We start from the raw sequence: 22,772 nt of genomic DNA on the forward strand, positions 1-22,772 counted from the left end.
TTTTTTTTGGTACATAGGCATTTTTGAAGAATAAATGAATTAGGATTAGAACTTGGGACAATGCCTATAACAATAGCAAATGATATATAAATGTCATTACTACTAATTCTTTTTATGTGTTTAATATTTAGAGAACTTTTTAAAAAATATTTTATTTATTTATATTCTGGTCACTGCCCTCTCTCAGTTCTCCCTTCAACAGTTCTTCATCCCATTCCTCCTCCCCCTTGCCTCCGAGAGGGTGATCCACGCCACCAGACCTCCCCTTTCCCTAGGGCCTCAAGGCTCTCCAGGATTAAATGCATCTTCTCCTACTGAGGCTGTGTCAGGGGCCTTGGACCAGCCCATGTATGCTCCTTGTTGGTGGCTCAGTCTCTGGGAGTTCCCTGGGGTCTGGTTAGTTGAGACAGCTGGTCTTCCTATGGGGTTGCTCTCCCTTTCAGCTTCTTCAATCCTTCCCCCAATTCAACCATAGGGGTTCCCAACTTCAGTCCAACAGTTGTATGTTAGTGTCTGCTTCTGTCTCAGTCAGCTGCTGGTAGAGCCTCTCGGCAGAGAGCCATGCCAAGCTCCTGTCTATTAGCACATCACAGCAGAGAAGTGTGTCAGGCCTTGGTGTCCCCCAATGAGATGGATAACAATTTGGGCTGGTCATTGGACCTCCTTTCCTTCAGTCTCTTAGAGAAGAGCTTTTTTAAAATTGTGTCTGGTTGTTAAATTTGTCCTAAGTTTTCTTAATGAAAAAAGATTATAGAAAGAAATTTTAAATGATTATTTTCTTTCTTTTCAACTAAGAATGGTTATTGATACTTCTGCCCAAGCTTGGAACTTAGAATAAAGGCTACATTTTTGTGATTTAGTTTCATTTTAAAAAGGATCAAATTTTTCTGCTATTGTGAGGAGGGAAATTGTCATCTTCTGAAAGAAAAGTAAGCAATGATTCTAATAAAATGCTAACAAAATAGTAGATTGGCAATAGTTTGCAGGTGAAATCTGTTACTACATGGTAGTGAATTCATATTGGAGAGCTCAAACACATTCCATTTCAAGTTACTGCCTTTTAAAAATTAAATGCTATTTTCTTCTCTCTTTAGTGGGGATCTGCAGTATATTTATGCTATAAAAAATCAGTGGCGAAGACTAACACTATATCTTACAAAGCAGGTAAGTATCATTTTGGGGGGGATCCTTTATGTAGAAATATATTGTGGGGTCCATAAGGTTAAAGACAAAACCTGCCTGTAACCAGGTTGTGTGCCATGTTAGGATGTGTTAGCATTAAGGCCCCTGCCTCTTGAGTCTCAGGTTGTCTTAAAGTATTTTGGATGTTCCATGAAAGATCACTTTGAGAAGAAAGTGGAATTTTTTTTAAGTCTTAGGTTTAAATAATAGCTTGACTACATGCCAGTTCTTTTTAATTTTTAAACTAGTGCAAAGTATGGAAAAGATTTCATTAATATTTATATTAATTTAGTCAAAATTAATGGCTATATTCTATGATAATTAATAGTATTCAAACTAATTTGCAATTTTATGATGCATAGTTGAAGTTTTCAATTTTAAGAGCCCTCAAAATGTCAAACATATGGATCTTATTTATAAGAAAGCAGATGCAAACTTTTAAAATTAGAGTACTGGACTCTTTTCTCTTTTTGACTTTCCAGGGGCCACAGTTCACCAGTATTTCTATTCTTACTTTACACCTTCACTGTTGCATCAGGACCTGAGAGACTAGAAGTTAACTGTGAATCATCAGGGGACCTCACTGGCTAGCTGGCATGTGATTAGAGAGAGAGAACCTTAGTGTATCTAGTTCACTTTGCTTTATAGATGACCAGAACCTGAGTCCTATAAGTTGAGAATCAGAGATATTTATTAGTAGTAAAGCCCACGGTTCAGATTCCCACATTATCATGGCTCTACCAGTGATGGTTTCTACCTGATTTTAAGGACTTCTCAGTCATGAAACCTTTTTCTTTTCTTTCCTTTTCTTTTCTTCTCTTCTCTTTTCTTTCTTTCTTTTCTTTTCTTTCTTTCTTTCTTTCTTTTTTTTTGGGGGAGGAGGGGGGATTTTCAAGACAGGGTTTCTCCTGGCTGTCCTGGAACTTACTCTGTATACCAGGCTGGCCTCAAACTTAGAAATCTGCCTGCCTCTGCCTCCCAAGTGCTGGGCTTAAAGGCGTGACCCACCACCAACCGGCTCTTTTCCTTTTTTTTCTTTTTGTTTTGTTTTGTTTTGTTTTCAAGTTAGGGTTTCTTTGCATTCCCCTGGCTGTACTGTAGCTCAGTCTGTAGATCAGACTGGCCTTAAAATCAGAGATCCATCTGTCTCCACGTAGTGCTAGGATTAAGGGTGTGTGCCACCACTTGGCCTGTTTTCAATTTCTGACCCCACAATACTCAGTATAAAGCTCTGTTTCTAGGATATGTTCAGTGGAAGATACCTATTCCATTTTCATGAGTAGATTAACATGAAACACTAGGTTGTTTGAAATTATCTACATATAAGTTCGGATAATTTAGAATTATTTAGCTGAGTTTAAGGTGACACCATTGTAATATTCTAAATCTTTACTCTTTTGTGGGTTGTCTTTCATTTGTGTAAGAATTTGCACTTAGACTCCTATAAGAGAATATATATATATTTTTCATTCATATTCTCAGAGGAATAGTTAACAAAAGTAATGGCGTGTGTGTGTGTGTGTGTGTGTGTGTGTGTGTGTGTATGTGTGTGTGAATACAAATAACCATATTGAGAAATTTAAATATATGCTTTAAAGTGTATGGTATAAAGTGAATTTTTGGGTGTGTGTCTTTAGAGGGTTCTCTTGTTACTTCTAACCTAGCCTTTGTAGATGAAGTTTGCTAAATGTTAAATAATTTAATAGTTACAATCTTTGAAGGTTAATATCTATTTAAACCCTACTACACATTCAGAATTATCTGATAAACATATGCGAGTTTTTTACTTTCTAGATGTGTGAAATAAGAAAGCATTTTATTGTCATTCAACTTAAAAATACTTCCATTCCCGACACAGTGGACTAATGTTTCTCACTGCTGCCATAGGTCTAATTTGCAGATATCCTCAAGAAGATTATGAGTCGTTCTCACTGCCAGAATCTGTTCCCCTCTTTTGTTTACCAATGGGGGCAACTATTGAGTGCTGGCCGCCAGATAGCAAATACCCTCTTCCTGTGTTCTCCACATTTGTGTTAACTGGAGCCTCAGCTGAAAAGGTACGGTGCGCTTAACTAGTTGGCTGATTTCTTGCACATTTTTAAGTCATAAGCTTCATATCTGCAAGAAGCAGTGTAAAAACTAACTAAACTCAACCAATAATATACATTTCTTCCATTTGGTTGAATTTTCTATATCCAGAGACAGGAAAAGAGAGTTTCCCCATCCTCCCAAATGTTTGTCTCATTTTTAGATATTAGTGAAGACTTTCCTCATCATCAAATGTTGTTTCCCTCAGTGCTTCATTTTCTGTGATAGAAAAGCTCCTAAATCATGTTAAAGACATTAAAAAATGTAACGTGATTTAGAAAACAGACTTTCTTGTTACTCTGGGGACTTGCACTTGCAGGTGAGAGTTCTGCTCAGCTGCACCCCGGCCCGAGCGACAGAGTAGTGAGTGAGGGGCTTGGCCTCACCTAGGCCAGCATTCTCATTTTGTGGACAGGGAAATCATGGCACAGAAAAATGTAGTGAATTGTTTACACTTCTCACGTATCTCACTTTCTTACCAAACAATGTTCAAACATTTCAAATAAAAGTATTGGTATCATATCTACTTTTTTGGTCTTGCTGTTTTTTTTTTTTTTTTTTTTAAAAAGTAATTTATTACTTTGAAAATCCTTTTATGTTATTAAGCCAACATCATAGACTTAACCATGGTCTTGCTGTTTTAAGACAACATCTTTTTGTGTAGACCAGGCTGCCCTTGAGCTTGCTTAGACCCTCTGCCTCCTAAGTGCTGGGATTATAGGACTGAATCATATTACTATACAGTAATATATTCATGCCTGTAAGTCCAGCACTCAGGAGGCCAAAGCAGAAGATCACAAGTTTGAGGCCAGCCTTAGGAGACCCTGTAATTTTGTTTTTTGGTTTTTTAGTTTTTTGGTTTTTGTTTTTTTTTGTTTTTGTTTTGAAGCAAGATTGATTATCCTAGTCTCTGGTACCTTACCTGTACATAACAAGCATCCACTAAATATTCAACTGATCACCTGTTTTGAATAAATAATATATAATATATTTATTAAATGCTTTCTTGTTTTACAGGTCTATGGTGCTGCTATTCAGTTTTATGAACCATACTCTGAGGAGAACCTTACAGAAAAACAGAGACTTCTTTTGGGTTTAACATCTCTGGTGGATGGAAAGTCTGATAGTTCAAGAACAATTCACACTAACAAATGCATCTGTCTTCTTTCTCACTGGCCCTTTTTTGATGCATTCAGAAAATTTCTGACTTTTCTGTATCGTTATTCCATCTCTGGACCTCATGCCCTTCCAATTGAGAAGTAAGTTAAAAGTCCCATGGTCTAAAGCTTGACAGTCCAAGATGGGCACGGTGGTACGTCTCTGTGAGTTTGAAGCAGGCCTGGTCAGCATAGTGAGTTCCAGGATGGCCAGGGCCATATAGAGAGCCCATGTCTCAAAAAAATTTGTCATGTGAAAATTGGGTTCCTTGAGAGTTATTTGAGAAAAACGTTTGATTACTTTATCTGGTTATTTGTTTATATAAAACTTTATATTTTTTTAGTCTTATTATTTCAAACAATTTTATTTCTGTCAGCAAATATCTGAATTTATTTTGAAATAAGTTACTTGGAATAAATATAAAATGCTCTTATGAAGTTTATAGCTGCTAATTTGAAGAAATACTGGAACCAGGTTTCTTTGCAGTGCTAGAGATCAAATTCAGGGCCTTGCACAGGCCAGGAAAGGGCCTTGTCATCTAGCCACATCCCCAGCCTGAAATGCTAAAACTCTTAACTGCATTTATAATTTTTACATATAATTTAAGGTATAATGAACCTTTAAAGTAGTCCTGTGTTTAGATATAAATTTAAAAGAAAAAATTTGATAATGACTTTTTGTTTTTCATTTTGTAATTTTAATAATTTATTATTAAGAGCACTAAAATGTGATAATGCTTCATGCAGTAAGACACCATGCAGAGTGAGTACATCATGGCAGTTTGACCTCAGCCTTTCCAGGCTGATAATCATACTTTGATCTTTGCCACTTCAAGCCGTCAAGTCAGTTTCTGACTCTGATGAGAGTTGGGGAGAAATAGAATTATCATAAGAGCCTTCAGATACAGAATTGCTCTAGTTGTTCTGTGCTCCTGTCTACTCTCATTTGTAGTAGTCAAAAATTTTAGCACTTCTGAAATTCTCTGCTGTTGGAACCCCTTTAAAATTGTATGAGGACTCAGTGAGCTTTTCTTTATGTGTTATGTTTTTCAATACAGACATCTTTTTGCCACAGAAATTAAAACTGAATGATTATTTATTCATTTATAATCTACTTAACAATTAACAAACTAGTTACATGTTTAAACATTTCTTTGAAAAGTAACTTTTTGCCGGGCAGTGGTGGCCCACGCCTTTAATCCCAGCACTTGGGAGGCAGAGGCAGGCGGATTTGTGAGTTCGAGGCCAGCCTGGTCTACAGAGTGAGTTCCAGGACAGCCAGGGCTACACAGAGAAACCCTGTCTCGAAAAACCTAAAAAACAAAACAAAACAAAAAACGAAAAAAACAAACAAAAAAAACCTGAAAAGTAACTTTTTAAAGACAATGGTTAGTGAGAAGAGTGAATTTTTACATTTTTATTAATCATTTTTTATTTACATTTCAAATGATATTCCCCTTCCTGATTTCCTTCCACAACCCCTCATCCCATCCCCACCTTTGCCTCTATGAGGGTGCTTCTACACCCACTCACCCACTCCCACCTACGCTGTCTTATATTACAAATATAAGAATTAGCTTCTTTAGTAATGTTGATTTTTATCTGCTTAGGGAGAAGAGAACATGGTTTTAAGACACTAAAAATAACATACTGTTGCATATAATCAGCTAACATAAAGTTACTCAGTTTAATTAGAGGCAACTTCAAGGATTCAAACTCTTTGTGTTACTTTGTTTCCACAGTACTAGGGGCTTTGGAGTGTTGCACAGGGATTTAAGGAACTTGAATTTGTGATGGCATGTTAACCATGTAGCAAATGGTTTTAATTTTGGATTCAATTGAATTTCTGTTTTTGTTTTTAAGGCATATTTCTCATTTTATGCATAAAGTTCCCTTTCCATCTCCTCAGAGGCCACGGATTTTAGTTCAGGTAAGGGTCTTTTAATATGAAGGCCATATGAGTTACTAATAGCTCCATCAGCATGTAACATAAGAATAACAACTTTATTGTGGGGGGAAAGTAGAATGAGCTCTGGAGAAACCAGATGTTTGTTCATGTTGGAACCCAGGCTCTAATATTTTGTTAACTCCATCCACGGAAGAGGACTTTTTGTGCACACATGTAATCCCAACACTTAGGAGGTAGAGAGGCAAGAGGGTTGAGAGTTTGATTTCAGCCTGGACTAAGAAAAGTATGCAGACAGGTTATCACACACACACACACACAGTTTCTAAATATTTGAAAGTCTGTATCTCTGATGATCATATAGTTGGTTAACTGTATTAGAATAGTTATCAGAAATAGTTGTATGTTTATATATTGCAGGAGGGAGGAAATGCCTGTGCCTTGGATTCACAGGGAAGTTTAAATGACTATAAATGTTTTCACAGTTGAATACATCTCTGCTCTTTTGCTTATATTTTGTTTGAGGTCTTGCCTGTTTATTTAATCTATGAAATGATTCATATAAGGGAAATATTTTCATGTGTTGATGCCATGTGTGCTGCTGGCTACCACAGCCCCGAGGGTGGAATTATTAGTATTAGAAATTATTTAGCAGATAGATATTTACTGATTGGTAGAAATGTACATGAATTTGAAAATGCAGATGAAATTAGTTGTATTATGATATTGATACAGATAAAATTTCTAGAGCACACTTATTGATAGCATTAATAGTTGATCTGCACAGCCGTTTATTACTTCATAACACTGAGTGCCAGAGTGCTATCTGCCACACACACATGTGGAATTGTTTTATAGTAGATGCTGGCACGTGTTTCCTGTATAGATCTTATCTAAATATTAATCTTTGTAGATTATCCAGTCTCTGTTGCAGGGCTCCACTCTGCTGTTACAGCACAAAATCAGCTAGAGGGTGTGGGGTAAAAAATCTCATGGCTATATTCCATTAAGACTGCTTACAAAGCAGAGAGCTCATGGATTTGTTACAGGCCAGAAGTTCACTGACTGTAAATGTATGGTATTGAGTAAATTTAACCTGTTAACATACATTTATTAAAATAGAATTGGGGAAAAGTTGAAGACATAAGAGATAAGATTCAGAGTAAGAAGTTGGGAGGAGCCAGCGGTCAGGGCATGCTTTAGAGAATCCAATTAACTGCTCTTAACGCGGGTGATCTGGGGAGCGTCATGGGCAGCCTTGTCAGTCCATGGCTATTAGGAGTGCATGGTGTATCAGAGTTCATCCTTATATTTGCTTTGTTTTAAATCTTCCAGTTATCCCCACATGATAATTTGATTCTCAGTCAGCCTGTCTCTTCACCTCTTCCATTAAGGCAAGTAAACTTCAGTCCTGTTTGCTTCTTTCTGTCCATGTGTACACATGCCCACATCTATGCATCTGCCAACAGAGTCTCTCCGTCCATGTGTACACATGCCCACATCTATGCATCTGCCAACAGAGTCTCGAGGAGGGTGTTGGGTTTCTTGGAAGTGAGCTACAGGTTGTGAGCTTCCCAACATGAGTTTTGGAACTGAACTCAGATTCTCTGGAAGAGCAATGGGCATTCTTAGACAGTCAGCCATTTCTCCAGCCCTAATCATTTCTCTAAGTCTAGTGTGAATTAAAGTAATGTATATGTGTATTGTCTTTCCTAGCTAAAATTTCAAATGTTAATGGAAGAACTTTTCATTTAACTGTTTCTTCGCAGGGTCTTTTTACTTAATATTAGGGTTAGTTTTTGAGAAGAAAACAAGCTTTTACAAAATTGGTATTTCTGTATATCCTTGTTATCACATACTTACTATGTGATAATAGATTATGAAGTCAGTTTATTTTTGGCTCTAATTGTCCTCTAACATATGTTTGAATACATTTTCTTTTTCTTTTTCTTTTTTTTTAAAAGATTTATTTATTTATTTTATGTATGTGAGTACACTGTAGCTGTACAGATGCTTGTGAGCCATCACATGGTTGCTGGGAATTGAACTCAGGGCCCCACTTGCTCCAGTCAAAAGATTTATTCATTGTTATATATAAGTACACTGCAACTGTCTTCAGACACACCAGAAGAGGTGTCAGATCTCCTTACAGATGGTTGTGAGTCATACTATGTGGTTGCTGGGATTTGAACTCAGGACCTTCGGAAGAGCAGTCAGTGCTCTTAACTGCTGAGTCATCTCTCCAGCCCTACATTTTATTTTTCAAGACAGGGTTTCTCTGTGTAGCCCTGGCTGTCCTGGAACTCGCTCTGTAGATCAGGCTGGTCTAGAACTCAGGGATCAGCCTGTGTCTGCTTCCCAAGTGCTGGGGTTAAAGTTATGTGTCACCATTGCCTGGCTCAAAATACACTTTAAATTTAATCCAAAATAAAAAAAAATACTTATTAAACAGTACATAGTTCATCCTTCTAAAAATTCAGAGAAGTTACAAAGTATCCTTTCCCTATAGTATCATTTCTTGAAATTTAATTAGCTATGTAATTTTTCTGTCAGAAATAGTTATGGTATAATTAAACTATTATCTTGCACATACCTTAGGGAGACCAGCTGCCATCTTTGACATTCACTCTGTAAGAATTACAGATGATTTCATCATTAACCCTTAGCCCAGAGTGCTGAGTGTTTTCCAAGCTTTTGTCTGAGCTGAAAGTAAGCTGGATACACTGATTACAAACAATTGTAAGTGGCCAAAAGGACTTTATGCAGTTAACAGCATTGCTGAGATATAATTTACACATCACAAGAGTCACCCAAGGAAAGTGTGCTGGTCAATGATTTTATTCACAGAATTCTGCAACGGTCATTGTAACAAAGTTTAGGATACATTACTTATTAAACCAGCCCTGTGTTCTTTGCTGCTAACATTGAATCTGTCTGTTCCTACATATATATGCTCAAACACATACACACAGGAGTGCAAACACATGCACGCATGTGTGCATGCACACACACACACACACACACACACACCTGTTGATCTTCTTTACTGTTCTACACATTTGTTTCTTGAACACTTTATGTAAATGAAGTGATACCGTATTTATTCTTTTCTTTTTTTTTTTTTTTTTTTTTTTTTTTTTTTTTTTTTTTTTTTTTTTTTTTTTTTTTTTTTTTTTTTTTTTTGGTTTTTCGAGACAGGGTTTCTCTGTAGCCCTGGCTGTCCTGGAACTCACTCTGTAGACCAGGCTGGCCTCGAACTCAGAAATCCGCCTGCCTCTGCCTCCCAAGTGCTGGGATTAAAGGCGTGCGCCACCACCGCCCGGCTATTCTTTTCATTTCTCACTCCCTTCACTGAATGTTTATAGGTTCATTGGTGTGCAGCACACACCACTGCTTCAGTCCTTTTCCTCCAGCTAGTATTTCAATGTATGAATACATTGTGTTCTGTTGTTCTGTTTATCTCTTAGGAAGTCTCTATAATTTGACTATTGTGAACTTTGTTTTGAACACATGCAAATTTTTTGTGAGCATGTTTTCATCTTTTCCAAAAACCTTATTATTAGCTTTTGCTTCATCATGAAAAATTAACCCAGTGAAACCAGTTGTTTACCATTATATAGGCAAAATGTTCATTAGTTACTAGATTACTTGGTTAGTCCGTAATTTTCCTATCTAGAACATCTAAGTTTATGGTTTTATTAATTTGCTTTGTAGATGTATCTCACCATTTTGTAGCTCTTGATTTCCTAATGCTATTATTATTATAATACTGAGGAGTTTATATTCATAAATCCAAACTTAAATATTTGTATTTCCTTAAAAGGAGACTGGCCTGAAAAGGCATGGTTTTGTGATAAGGAATACTATAATTAAAAACCTTTCATTAAAGTCAGGCACGGTGATGCATACCTTTAAAAGTCCCAGGACATGTGAGAATGTAGTAGACATGCCTCTATAAGTTCAAGGCCAGCCTTGGTCTACATAGCTGCAGGACACTCAAGACTATATAGTGACACCCTTACTCAAAAAAAAACCAAAAAAATCAAAGAGCCTTCCATTAAAGGATTAGCTTCTAAGAAAACATTCTTCTAACTAATTGAATTCATTTTGAGAGGACTTTATGTATAGGGCAGATCTTTTTTTACATAAAATGAAGCAGATATGCAGGTGTCTTAGTGAATACCAGCAATCCCAGCACTTAGCAGGCCAAGACAAGAAGATTGACGATTGGAGCCAACCCGGGCTACATAGCAAGACCCTGTCCCAATAACAACAACAAAAGAGAAATGAAAACGAGCAGGGCAGACAGAAGACTTGTCATTCCCATCCAAGCGCAGTGCTGACAAGAGTGTGACCTTACAAGCTCACACACACGTTCTTTTGTGCTACTTGTGATACTGTGTCTCCCCTGCCCGAGAGCAGCAGTGATGTTTAAAGTTGAATTAGCACAGCCCTGCTCTCCTACATAAACTAGGAGTTTAAGTTGTTTTGTTTTGTTTTGTTTTTACTGTATATTTTTGCTTGGACTGACAGTGGCGGAAAGTTTTCAACACTACTCCAGAATCTCGGCCCGGAGAACGCTGTGACCCTGCTGGTGTTTGCTGTAACAGAGCATAAAATCCTCATCCATTCCCTACGGCCCTCCGTGCTCACCAGTGTGACAGAAGCATTAGTGTCTGTGAGTACCATTTCTTACAGGCAGTCAGTTCAGCTTAAACTTAATTTATTCATGTGAATAAAAGTTATTTAATGCTTAACTACATTTCAGATAGTAATGGATTTATACATTGTTGAAGCAGTTTTAATTTCCTGACTCTTAATTTTAGTTATAATTATTTAACTCATTATCAAACATTAAACTACAGGTAATAATCTAAAATAAAATTTTGTATATGTGCTGATAATTATGCTTTGATATCAAAATCCCAATATTCTTCCATCTTTTGTTTCTCCAAGATGATTTTCCCTTTCCACTGGCCCTGCCCATATGTTCCTCTCTGCCCACTGGCTCTCGCAGATGTCCTCAGTGCTCCCTGTCCATTCATAGTCGGCATTGATTCAAGATACTTTGATCTTTATGACCCTCCACCAGATGTCAGTTGTGTTGACTTAGACACCAACACCATTTCCCAGTAAGTACACTTGAGACTTTACAGCTACGACTCCATAATTCACTGTCTCTGTCTGTGAGTTTGCAGGTTATCGTTGCTGGCTGGTGTTCTTTTGAGATATATTATTTCTTTTGTATTTGGAGTTTGCCATCTCCTTGTCAGCTCTTGCTGTGCTTCGGTAGACTGCAGTTAGGATGTTAGAGGTGGTTTGTGGGCGGTGGTGGCACACGCCTTTAATCCCAGCACTCGGGAGGCAGAGGCAGGTGGATTTCTGAGTTCCAGGACAGCCAGGGCTACACAGAGAAACCCTGTCTTGAAAAATCAAAAAATAAATAAATAAAACTAAAGAGGTGGTTGTGTTAGAAAGAAAATATACTTCTAATCCTCAGGCTCTAACTATTTAAGAAACATAACCTTATGCTTACTTAAATAAATAGCACAAGGGAAATCAAGGCAGACAGAAGTTAGGGTTGGAGAGATGGCTCAGTGGTCCAGGTGCTCTTGCAGAGGACATGGATCAGTCCCCAGCACTCACATAGCTCTAACAACTATCCACAACTCCATTTCCAAGGAATCTGATGTCCTCTTCTGGCCACTATGGAGATTGCACATGAAATTGCACACTTACATATAAAATATCTTTTCAGATGATGATTGAGAAGCTAATAAAAAATAGTGCCGGGCACCACAATAATTTTTAAAAAGTTATTTCTTTTTTTTTTTTGCCAAATGAGTATGGGAGAATCACAACTGAGTTAAAAATCTATTCCTGTACTAATAATTTAATCTTATTTATAGTATAACACTATCAGAATACTAGTGCATCATAGCAAAATTAGCATGTCTTAATTTTAAAATAATCTATTTATTTATACATAATTTCCTCTTTTCACATTCTGGGACTGTAGCTTTTAAAAAATGTTTCCTTAATTTTTTTAATCCAATTTTCAGATTAGTTTGCCATCAGCCAGTAAAGAAGGAAGAAATGGCTGCAACAATGTGGCACCCACAGGATCGGGTTAAAATGCCCTCCGTTTAGTCCCTCTGAAAATCCCAAAAGCTACTTTAGTTTGGCACTGAATAAGGAGATGTGGAATAGGGTTTCCTCTGTTTACTTACTGGTATTGGGGACTGAACCCAAAGCTCATGCAGGCTAAGCATGTGCTCTGTCACTGTGGTACCCTCCTAGTCCTTCTATGTTTTAATTAGAACAGTACATCATAAAGTCAGTCTATTTAATTCCAGAATTTTAGATTGACTCTCCACCTTTGTCATGTATTAAAACTTCAGTTGCTTAAACCATTAGAAAAATTGGAGAAAAAAAGATATTTTGTTTGGAAGTATATGCACAGTCAAAAAGCTTTTATTCATTAAAAAAGATTAGCCAATAAAATATGGGACATATTTTATATGTAAAGACCATTTTAATATGGAATTACTTAAAACAAAGATTTTTTTACCAATAATTTACTTTTTATTCACTTTACATTCCAATCACAGGTCCCCCTCCCCTCCTCTCTTCCCAGTCCTGCCTTTATGAATCGCTCTCCCATTGCCCTCTCTCCTTTTTCTCAGAGAAAGGGAGCCCTGTTGTGTACCACCCAACCCTGGAGCATCTAGTTCCAGCAGGACTAGGTGCATCCTCTCCCACTGAGGCCCTAACAGGCAGTCCAGGTAGGGGAAGGGGATCCAATGACAGGGAACAGAGACTGAGGTGGCCTCCGCTTCACTTGTTAGGGAAACCAAAGATTTTTTTTTTTTTTTTATGAGCAACACTGTGTTCTTTATTAGGAATGTTTTGTTATTTGAAATATTAAACTAGTACTTTGCTTTCTCATTTCACAAATGTTAGATGAGACAGTGATTTTTTTTTAAGATTTATTTATTTTATATATATGAGGATACTGTCACTCTTTTTAGACACACAAGAAGAGGGCACTAGATCCCATTACAGATGGTTGTGAGCCACCATGTGGTTGCTGGGAATTGAACTCAGGACCTCTGGAAGAACAGTCAGTGCTCTTTACTGCTGAGCCATCTCTCAGTGATTTGTAAAGCTGAACTAAGTGCTACCAGTGAGTGCACACTGTGTTTGTTATGGTAGGCAAAGTTCCCCCTCTCTCATACTCTCTCTTAATTTGTTAAATTAACCTCTTCTTAGCTGGGCATGGTTGCACATACCTTTAATCTCAGCACTCAGAATGTGGAGGCAGGCAGATCTCTGTGAGTTCAAGGACAGCCTGGTCTATGTAGTGAGTTTGAGGAGAGCCAGGGCTACTAATTGAGACACTATCTCACTAATATCTTACAATATTTGGTGCTTTCTTTCTACTTTGATTACTAATTAATTGATGAGTCAAAAATTATATGAGGAGCACTTGGCTCCTTCTTTAATATCATCATCCAAGCCTTTCGGGCACCCTACAAGTTCTCTCTCTGCTTTCATTCATCCAGAGTTCTGAAACTCCAACCTGAAGTTTGAAAGAAAAACAAATTCCCATTATAGGATTTTTAGTTTCATTCTCCTACTGCAGGTACATTCAATACAGATTAAGTCCTGAATTCCAAGACATTTCTGAAGAAGGGGGAAATAAATTAATATTTATAAAATGTAATATGCATAAAGTCACATGTATAGCCTAGTAACCACACTTGAGTCTGTGTCCTTTATGAGAAATTTCACAATTCCTCTTGACACAGAAGAAAGTGCAGGTTTATACTTTGTAAGCAGTTAAAGGACACATTGTTTACTGTCAGCACTTGGTTTCTAAACTGTTGATCTCTCACTGTGACACTAAGACTTCTGCGGCTAATGATGAGGTAGCTGTGACAGATAGTAATCCTGTCAATGGAGACACCATGAGCAAAAATGTAGAAGGCTATCGGAGATTAAAAACTTGGGAAAGCTAGGTAAGGCTCCCCTGCCTGACCACATTTCACAGAAACAATATCCAGAGCAAGAGGAGAAAATCACATGAATAAAAGATACTTTTGTATCCATTTATGCTAAAAATATATCTTGAATGTCTACTTCTATAGAATGGTAACAAAAATGCAAACCAAATAAATATTCTCCTTTCTCTGAGTTTCTCCAATTCTAGTCTAAGACAGGTGTGGATAGAGGTAGGGGATGCTATTTGGCAATGTTTTATCAAGATAATGATGTAAAGTCTCTAACATTGTAGTCTCCCTGTACCATGCTCTTAGTCACATTATAAATGTAAAAACTATTAATTCTTTCACATACAACATCTGCAGTTTTATCCTGATCTGCCTTTATTTTTATTTACATTCCTTGGAAAAGAGGATAACATAAAATTATTAATTTTTTTAAGATTAGGTTTTCTTGTCTACTGCTTTTGCTTATTTTTCAAAATGGTATTTGTTCTATAAGAAGTTTGGGGAACATTTAGAGATAAAACTCTAGCATAGGAAGTTCTACTACCCACTTGTACTGAGTTGTTCTTTGTGCATAGAACATAACGAGTTTGCTTGCCTTCTCTATTTCTCTTTATTTTAAAACATTCAAAGTGAGTATTCATTACTTTTTAAATGAAAAAGTATTGAATAAATAAGAAGTAGACTAAAGAAAAACTAGTTAAGTTCAAAAGCTTTATGGTACATTATACCTCCTGGCCCATAGGTAGAGACCTCCTGTGTTATAATGGTTATAATAAAGGAGATTATAGGTTCCTCCTACAGACAGAGATATTAGCTTATAAGCAGACAACCTCTTTTAAAGTTATAAAATGTTTTGTAATATTATGCTTTGTTCAAGGAATTTAATATTTTAGAAGCAAAACCCAGAATAATTTTTATTTATGCTTTGGAAACTAAGAAACTAAGCATATAGCAATGTATTTTAATAAGGTCTGCAGTTTCTAGGTTCATTGAAAATTTAGTAATACCTTTTCTTCTCTTGGGAAGAACTGTAGAGTTAGATTTTCCTGCTGTCCAGGTGTCTAAGTCTTCACACATGAGAGCGAACAGTATGCTTGCCTTGTCAAGAGTTGTGTTATTATGTGATCCAGCAAACGTAATAGACGCTGTGTGGACATAGCAGTAAATGCTAAAGTGTATTTAGGAGAGGGCTACGCCTTCATGCAGATTAATTTTATATCATCACTTTCCCAATCCGCCTGTCAGATTTTCTTCATTAACCTGACTATTCTGAATGTGTTCCAGTTTCTGTTTGATGGCTGTTTCCCCTTCATGTATAAATGTGACAGGAATATACCCCCTCCAAAGGTCCATATAACACAAGTATTTTTGTCTTTTAATCTCAGAACTGGTGACAAAAAGAATGTAGCCTGGAAGATTCTCCCAAAGAAGCCATGTAAAAATCTGATGAATACACTGAATAATTTGCACCAGCAATTGGCAAAATGTAAGTGGATAATTTAATTAAGGTATATAATGTATTCTAAGAAAATGACTGACTTTGAATTTTTTTTTTTTTTTAGCTAAGGAAATATAGGTAATATAGCAAAATAGAGCATGTTTGCATGTCATCCTTGTGCAGGGCCCATCTGCTCTGAATAAACTCTAGAGTGTATAACTGTGTTGCTAAAGGGAGTACAATACTGGAACTGATACTTATTTTGTTTTAAAGAAAGCGGTAACTAAATATCCTAACACACATGTAATCACAGCACTTGGGAAACTGAGGTAGGATAATCACCAAAATTTCAAGCCAGCCTTGAAACTACATAAGTTCCAGGCCAGCTAAGCTTCTGGTAAGGCCCTATTTAAAAAAAAAAAAAGAAAGAAAGAAGGAAGGAAAAAAAAAGGCTATTTTAGTCTGGCCTAGTAGACAGAAGCTATGTCTCCAGCAGCACTCCAAGGCAGAGGCAACTAGGTTGTTGCAAAATCAAGACCAGCCTTTGTACACAAATTCCAGGCTAGTTAGGACTACACAGCAAGACCTGCCTTTAAAAAGTCAGTTACTTCAGATTTTAAAAATAGTGTTTATGGCCAGGCCTGATGGTACACAGATTTCATCCCAGCACTTGGAGGCCAGGGTAGATCTCTGAGTACCAGGCCAGCCTGGTTTACATAGTGAGTTCTAGCCAGAGCTACATAGTGAGACTATCTCAAAAAACAAAAATGGAAAGGAGGGGAGGGAGGGATGGACAGAAGGAGGGGAAGAGAGGAGGAGGGAAGGAAGAAAGAAGGGAATGAGGGAGGGGAAGGAAAGTGAGTATAGTCTTTAAGGCAAATAAACATTAAAGCAAAGTATGTTAGAAGCCAAATGAGTAATTTATAAATAAGTATTTTGCAACTTACAGATTGTCATAAGACCACCTCAAGATAGTAAAATTCAAAAGGGCACTAAAGAGGTCATTTTCTTGAATTTTGCCATTACAGAAATAACGTGAAGAAATGAGGATTGCCACTGGTATATTTCCTTCATATATAAAACAGAAAGGTTTACACATCTAAGATGGATGATTTAAAGTACATTAGAAAATGCTGCTGTCAGTGAAAGAAGAGTCAGGCCCTAACCTCTTCACTAATGCCTGTCTTGGAACCATCTGCCATTTGCTAAAACCAAAATGAAAATTGATTTTAGGATACGAAACGTTTTAGGAAAAAAGTTTATATAAGAACATATCAGCCAGGCAGTGGTGGCACATGCCTTTAATCCCAGCACTTGGGAGGCAGAGACAAGTGAATTTTGAGTTCGAAGCCATCCTGGTCTACAGAGTGAGTTCCAGGACAGCCAGGGCTATACAGAGAAACCCTGTCTCAGGGGGAAAAAAGAAAGAAAGAAAGAAAAAAAGAACATATCTTGAGGGCTGGCAAGATGGCTCAGCAGCTAAGAGCACTGACTGCTCTTCCAAAGGTCCTGAGTTCAGATCCCAGCAACCACATGGTGGCTCACAACCACCTGTAATGAGATCTGACGCCCTCTTCTGGTTCATCTGAAGACAGCTACAGTGTATCATGCCGGAGCGAGCGGGACTGGAGCAAGCAGGGCCATCCTGAGTGCAATTCCCAGCAACCATATGGTGGCTCACAACCACCTGTAATGAGATCTGACGCACTCTTCTGGTGCATCTGAAGACAGCTACAGTGTATCATGCTGGAGCAAGCGGGACTGGAGCAAGCAGGGCCATCCTGAGTGCAATTCCCAGCAACCACATGGTGGCTCATGGCCATCTGTACAGCTGCAGTGTACTCATATACATAAAATAAATAAATCTTTAAAAAAAAGAACATATCTTGATAATGATCCAGAATTTCTGATAAAAATTAAGCATTTATTTCTTGAATTCTCTCAGTATTGTAACAACGGTCCATTCAGTTTCTAAGGTTTAATCCTTATTTTATGAAATATGGCCAGTGGTGATGTGGCAGTATATACAGTTATCATGGATTTATGATGAAATGCAGACATAGGAAATAGCCTACACCTGTGAAGGTTTGAGATACTAAGAATATAGCTTGAAATAGAATGTAACAGACAGTGTTAATAAAGTTTAGAAACTAGCCAATTCCATAGTTCAAAAGTATTGCAGTATATATAATTTTTTAAGATTTATTTATTTATTTATGTATATAAGTACACTGTAGCTTTACAGATAGTTGTGAGCCTCCATGTGGTTGGTTGTTGGGAACTGAATTTTAGGACCTTTGCTCACTCCAATTGGCCTCGCTCGCTTCAGTCAGCCCCACTTGCTGTGGTCAACTCCACTTGCTCAGTCCCTGCTCACTCCAGCCCAAGGATTTATTTATTATACATAATTACACTGTCGCTATCTTCAGATACAGCAGAAGAGGGTGTCAGATCTCATTATGGGTGCTTGTGAGCCACCATGTGGTTGCTGGGATTTGAACTCAGGACCTTTGGAAGAGCAGTCAGTGAGTACTCTTACCTGCCCAGTATATATATTTTTAAGTGACATAAAACAGCAAGCTTTAATTTTGTGGATTAGGTCAATTGTTTACATATTTTTGTTGCCTAGTTTGCTTTCTAGAAATGCTCTTACTCCTGTGGAGAGCCAGAGAATCCCGCAGCTATTGTAGCCAATATAAATAACTCAGTTGAGTAGTCTGTCCAGCTCTAGTGAAGGACAGAATGCAGAAGATACAGCAATGGATACCAAGGACAAGATTTCTGCTTTTTAAAAAATGTGTGTATATTTGTGTGTTTGTCCATGTGTGTCCGTATACACATGGAGGCCAAAGACTGACATCATGTGTCTCCCTTGATTACTCTTCAACTTACCTTTTAAGTCTTGTGTATATGTATGTGTGTGTGTGGTGTGTGCAGATGACGTGTCTGTGTGTGCTTTGGCCCTGGGTGTGGAGATTTTTTTTTTCTTAGATTTATTTATTTATTTATTATATGTAAGTAGACTGTAGCTGTCTTTAGACACACCAGAAGAGGGCATCAGATCTCATCACAGATGGTCCTGAGCTACCATGTGGTTGCTGGGATTTGAACTCATGACCTCTGGAAGAGCAGTCAGTGCTCTTAACAGCTGAGCCATCTCTCTAGCCCCGGGTGTGGAGATTAAAGGACAACTCTCAGTAATTAGCCTTTACTTTCCGCCCTGTTGGAGGCGTGGTCTCCTTTTGCTTGCTGCTGCCTTGCATACTCAAGGCTGACTGGGCCATGAGCTTCTGGGTGATTCTCCTTTTCTGCCTCCCATTGTAGGAGCACTGGGATTACTGATGTAGGCTACTGTGTCTGGATTTCTATGTATGTTCTAGAAACCCAAACTCAGGTTATGAGATTTGCATTCCAAGACCCTTGACCCACCGATCCTCCGCCCTACTGTTATGAACTACTCTTAACGGTTCCGTATATCTTAAAAGGTCTTTAAGTTTTGAAGAATATAAGACCTTCTGTCTTGCCCCTTTGAGAGTAACTGTCCTATTGTATCTAAATGGATTGCATTTCTTACCAACAGGGCATCCTTTGACATCACTACAACAAAGTGATAGAACTCACGGAATTAACCTTGAGCACCCTCTTCTGCAGACCAAATTCAAGGGTTACTGTTTGGTTTTTTTTTTTTTCAGTGTGGATATAAATGCAGTCACCTGGTTACATATGGAGGTCTTCCTCTACTGTTGTGCACCTTACTTTTGAGATAAGATCTCTCAATGAACCTGGAGCCTGGCTAGCCACTGAAACCCTGAGATCTCCCTGTATCTTTCTCTCTTCCTTCAGCCGTGAGGTTGCAGATGCATGTGGCAGTGCCTGGCTTTTATGTGGGCTAGGGATCTAAATGCATGCCTTCATGTGTGCACAATAAACACTTCACCTGCCAAGCCTTCCTCATCCCGAGTTTGCCTGTTTTGTAAATACATTTTTTGTTTTTGTTTTTGTTTTTTTCGAGACAGGTTTCTCTGTATAGCCCTAGCTGTCCTGGAACTCACTCTGTAGAGCAGACTGGCCTTAAACTCAGAAATCCACCTGCTTCTGCCTCCCAGGTGCTGGGATTAAAGGCGTGTGTCACCACTGCCCAGCTAATAAATTTCTTTATAGCAAGGGGATCTAGTTCCAAATCGGAGGCAGGTAGTTTCAAGTCTCTTCTATATCCTCTAAAACAGTTTTTTTCTTTAATTATTTTCATAATACTGCTCTTTCAGAGGACCCAGATTTGACTCCCAGCATCCATATGATAGCTTACAATCATATGTAATCCCAGTTCTGGGAGACCCAACAGACCTGGTGTACATATGGGCATGTGGACAAATATATACACATAGTAAAATAAATAAATCTTTGTGAAAATTATACTTACACTCTCCAATGGTCCCTAGTGTGATTTTTTTTCTTTTTTGTCTAGGAGTAAACTCAGGCCGTGCGTCATTGGCAGGAGTGCTTCGGTGGCAATGCTCCCTCCTCTCCTCAGTGTGTTCTCAGTATAGCTCCCGCGGATGGCTCCTGGGCTTCTCAGTCCGCCTTACCGGAAGGGATAGAAGTGACTAAGCCAGGCTCCTCTAACATAAGCTACTCCTTACATCTGTTGGCTCTATCACTGAGCTGTCCAGGAAGAGGCTTTTTGATTTTTAATCCTTCTGTTTTAGCCCGCAGGCACTTGGATTTTATGAAGAAGGGAGTTGAAATGATAGTGTACTCTGTTTTCAGTACCGCGGTTGTTAGGAACTCTACTTACTAGAGTGTGTATACACATACACAGACACATACATAGAGTGTCACACGCACACACAGAGTTATGTTAGAGCATGAACTTACTCTGATGATAGATGTACAGGAATAATTTTAGGTGTCAGTTAAAATATGCTCAACAGAACCTCAGAGTGATAGAGAAGCCTTCCTTGAGGTTTGCATACTATGAAGTGATATAAATGGAAGAGTTGTAGTTGTGTGAGCCTTATTTTTCATAGGCAAAATTTCAAACCCTGTATTCTTCACAGTGCAGCAGAGACCAAGAGATGATGGACTAATGGACCTAGCAATGAACGATTATGATTTTAATTCCGGGAAGAGGTTGCACATGATAGATCTGGAAATCCAGGAGGCATTCTTGTTTTTCATGGCCTCTATTTTAAAAGGTTATAGATCATATTTACGGCCAATAACACAAGCCCCATCTGAGACTGCGACAGATGCAACCTCTCTTTTTGCCCTTCAAGGTGAGTGATCATATAATGTTACAGCTTTCCTGTTGTTAAACTTGTAACAAATCATTTGTTCTCTGAAGTAATAGTCCGTATTTAGCAAAGCAGGCACCTTGCTGAGGCTGTATGAGTGACAGCTCTGTAGGACAAGTTCTTCATTAACTGGAATCCTAAGAACAGTTGTGTCTGAGAACTACAGAACCTCTCAAGCACATTTAATTTCACTTTGTTGTGTCACGTTTGGTATTGAGGTATCAACGGTCTCTGTTTTCAGGGATGCCAGGAACCCCTGGGTTGGTCACCTCCAGGCTTGAACAGGCTCCTTTGTTTTATATCAATCTGCTTTACAAATACTATTTTCTTAGGCTACGAGGAGGAAAAGGGGAAGTTGTGAAGCCCACAATACAATTAATTGGTATCATGCTATATACTTGCTTTCTCTTGTATTTAATATTTGAAAAAGAAATTAATCTAGTAAGTTTTTGCTCGGTGCCATGTAATGTTGAACATTTGGAATATATCAGTAAGCAAAAGAGGTATGTCTTTCATAGAGCATGTAGTCAAGAAGATGAGCAATTAGAAGGTAATAGAGTGAGCAGATTCAGTTACAACCTTAAATAGGAAAAGTGCAGAGCGAGAGAGAACAAAGGGCAGAGAAAGCATGCACATAACACAAAGCATACTGTGCACAAGCAGCAGTTCCAGAGACTGAGATGTACAAGTTTATGTATAATTATCAAGGCAGTGGCATGACTCTGGGTGAAAGCTTGCACCATCTGTATGTCCCTATTGCCTTTCTTACTTCTTCCCATTTATCAAAGAAATTAAATTTTGTTTTGTTTTTCAGTAAAATAGTAAACAAAATGAGAATATAAATGATATTGTTAATCAAGTTTCTTTTAGCAAAAATCTATTCTCACATTATCTATTTATACTGAATAGCTTTCTTAAGAAGCCGGGACCGATCACATCAAAAATTCTATAACATGATGACCAAAACACAAATGTTTATTCGCTTCATTGAGGAATGTTCTTTTGTCAGCGATAAAGATGCAAGCCTGGCATTTTTTGATGACTGTGTGGATAAAGTAAGTAGTCTGCAGTAATCTGCAGTGCCCTGGCTTACTTTATGTGACTGTTACAAATGTTATGTTATTGTTTGTATTTATAGCTTGTAACAAAAATCTAAAATAATTTTATTTTCATACTTGACCACTTACAATGAGAGTTTGGGCAGCCTCCTAGAAATTATAGCACATACTTTTATTAAATTTTATTTATTGTTAGTAGTAGCATAAGTGTGTGTGTGCATCTGTACACATGTGGGCAGGTCAGAGAACAGTCTTGAACAGTTTGAAAGTCAGTTCTCTTCTAGCACTTGTATCTTGTAAGCCATCTTTCTTAAAGCATACTTCTTTTTTCAAAGATTTTTTTAAATCACTGTTTAATTATATGCATATGTATGTGAGAGTGTGGGAGGCCAGAAGAGGGCATCATAGACTGTTGTTTGCTACCTGTTGTAGATGCTGGGACCCAAACTCAGGTCCTCTGCAAAATCAGTAAGTGCTTTTAGCCACTGAGCTGTCTCTCCATCCCCCAAAGCATACTTCTTAAAGGTGTTTTGTAAGAATTTTATCTTAACAAGGTTAAGGTTAGATTCCTAACCTTATCCTTGCACTTACAGAGTGAGACATTTTCCCAAGCACATGAACCTCTAACATTCTGAGA

At 37.9% G+C, this 22,772-nt stretch overlaps 1 protein-coding gene across 4 annotated transcripts in view; it reads left to right on the forward strand.

The window, feature by feature from the left end:
- Dennd4a (DENN domain containing 4A) overlaps positions 1-22,772 on the forward strand; it is a 107,661-nt gene that overhangs the window by 41,054 nt on the left and 43,835 nt on the right. For all 4 annotated transcript variants that reach the window (XM_031345876.1, XM_031345880.1, XM_031345879.1 and 1 more), the window contains exons 6-15: positions 1,095-1,164; positions 3,070-3,239; positions 4,288-4,529; positions 6,291-6,357; positions 7,669-7,727; positions 10,867-11,011; positions 11,290-11,465; positions 15,731-15,831; positions 20,841-21,059; positions 21,987-22,132. In XM_031345876.1, coding sequence (XP_031201736.1) covers positions 1,095-1,164; positions 3,070-3,239; positions 4,288-4,529; positions 6,291-6,357; positions 7,669-7,727; positions 10,867-11,011; positions 11,290-11,465; positions 15,731-15,831; positions 20,841-21,059; positions 21,987-22,132 — 1,395 coding nt within the window. The remainder of the gene's footprint in view (positions 1-1,094; positions 1,165-3,069; positions 3,240-4,287; positions 4,530-6,290; positions 6,358-7,668; positions 7,728-10,866; positions 11,012-11,289; positions 11,466-15,730; positions 15,832-20,840; positions 21,060-21,986; positions 22,133-22,772) is intronic.

Source organism: Mastomys coucha, unplaced genomic scaffold (genome assembly GCF_008632895.1).
Source record: "Mastomys coucha isolate ucsf_1 unplaced genomic scaffold, UCSF_Mcou_1 pScaffold23, whole genome shotgun sequence".
Taxonomy (NCBI): domain Eukaryota; kingdom Metazoa; phylum Chordata; class Mammalia; order Rodentia; family Muridae; genus Mastomys; species Mastomys coucha.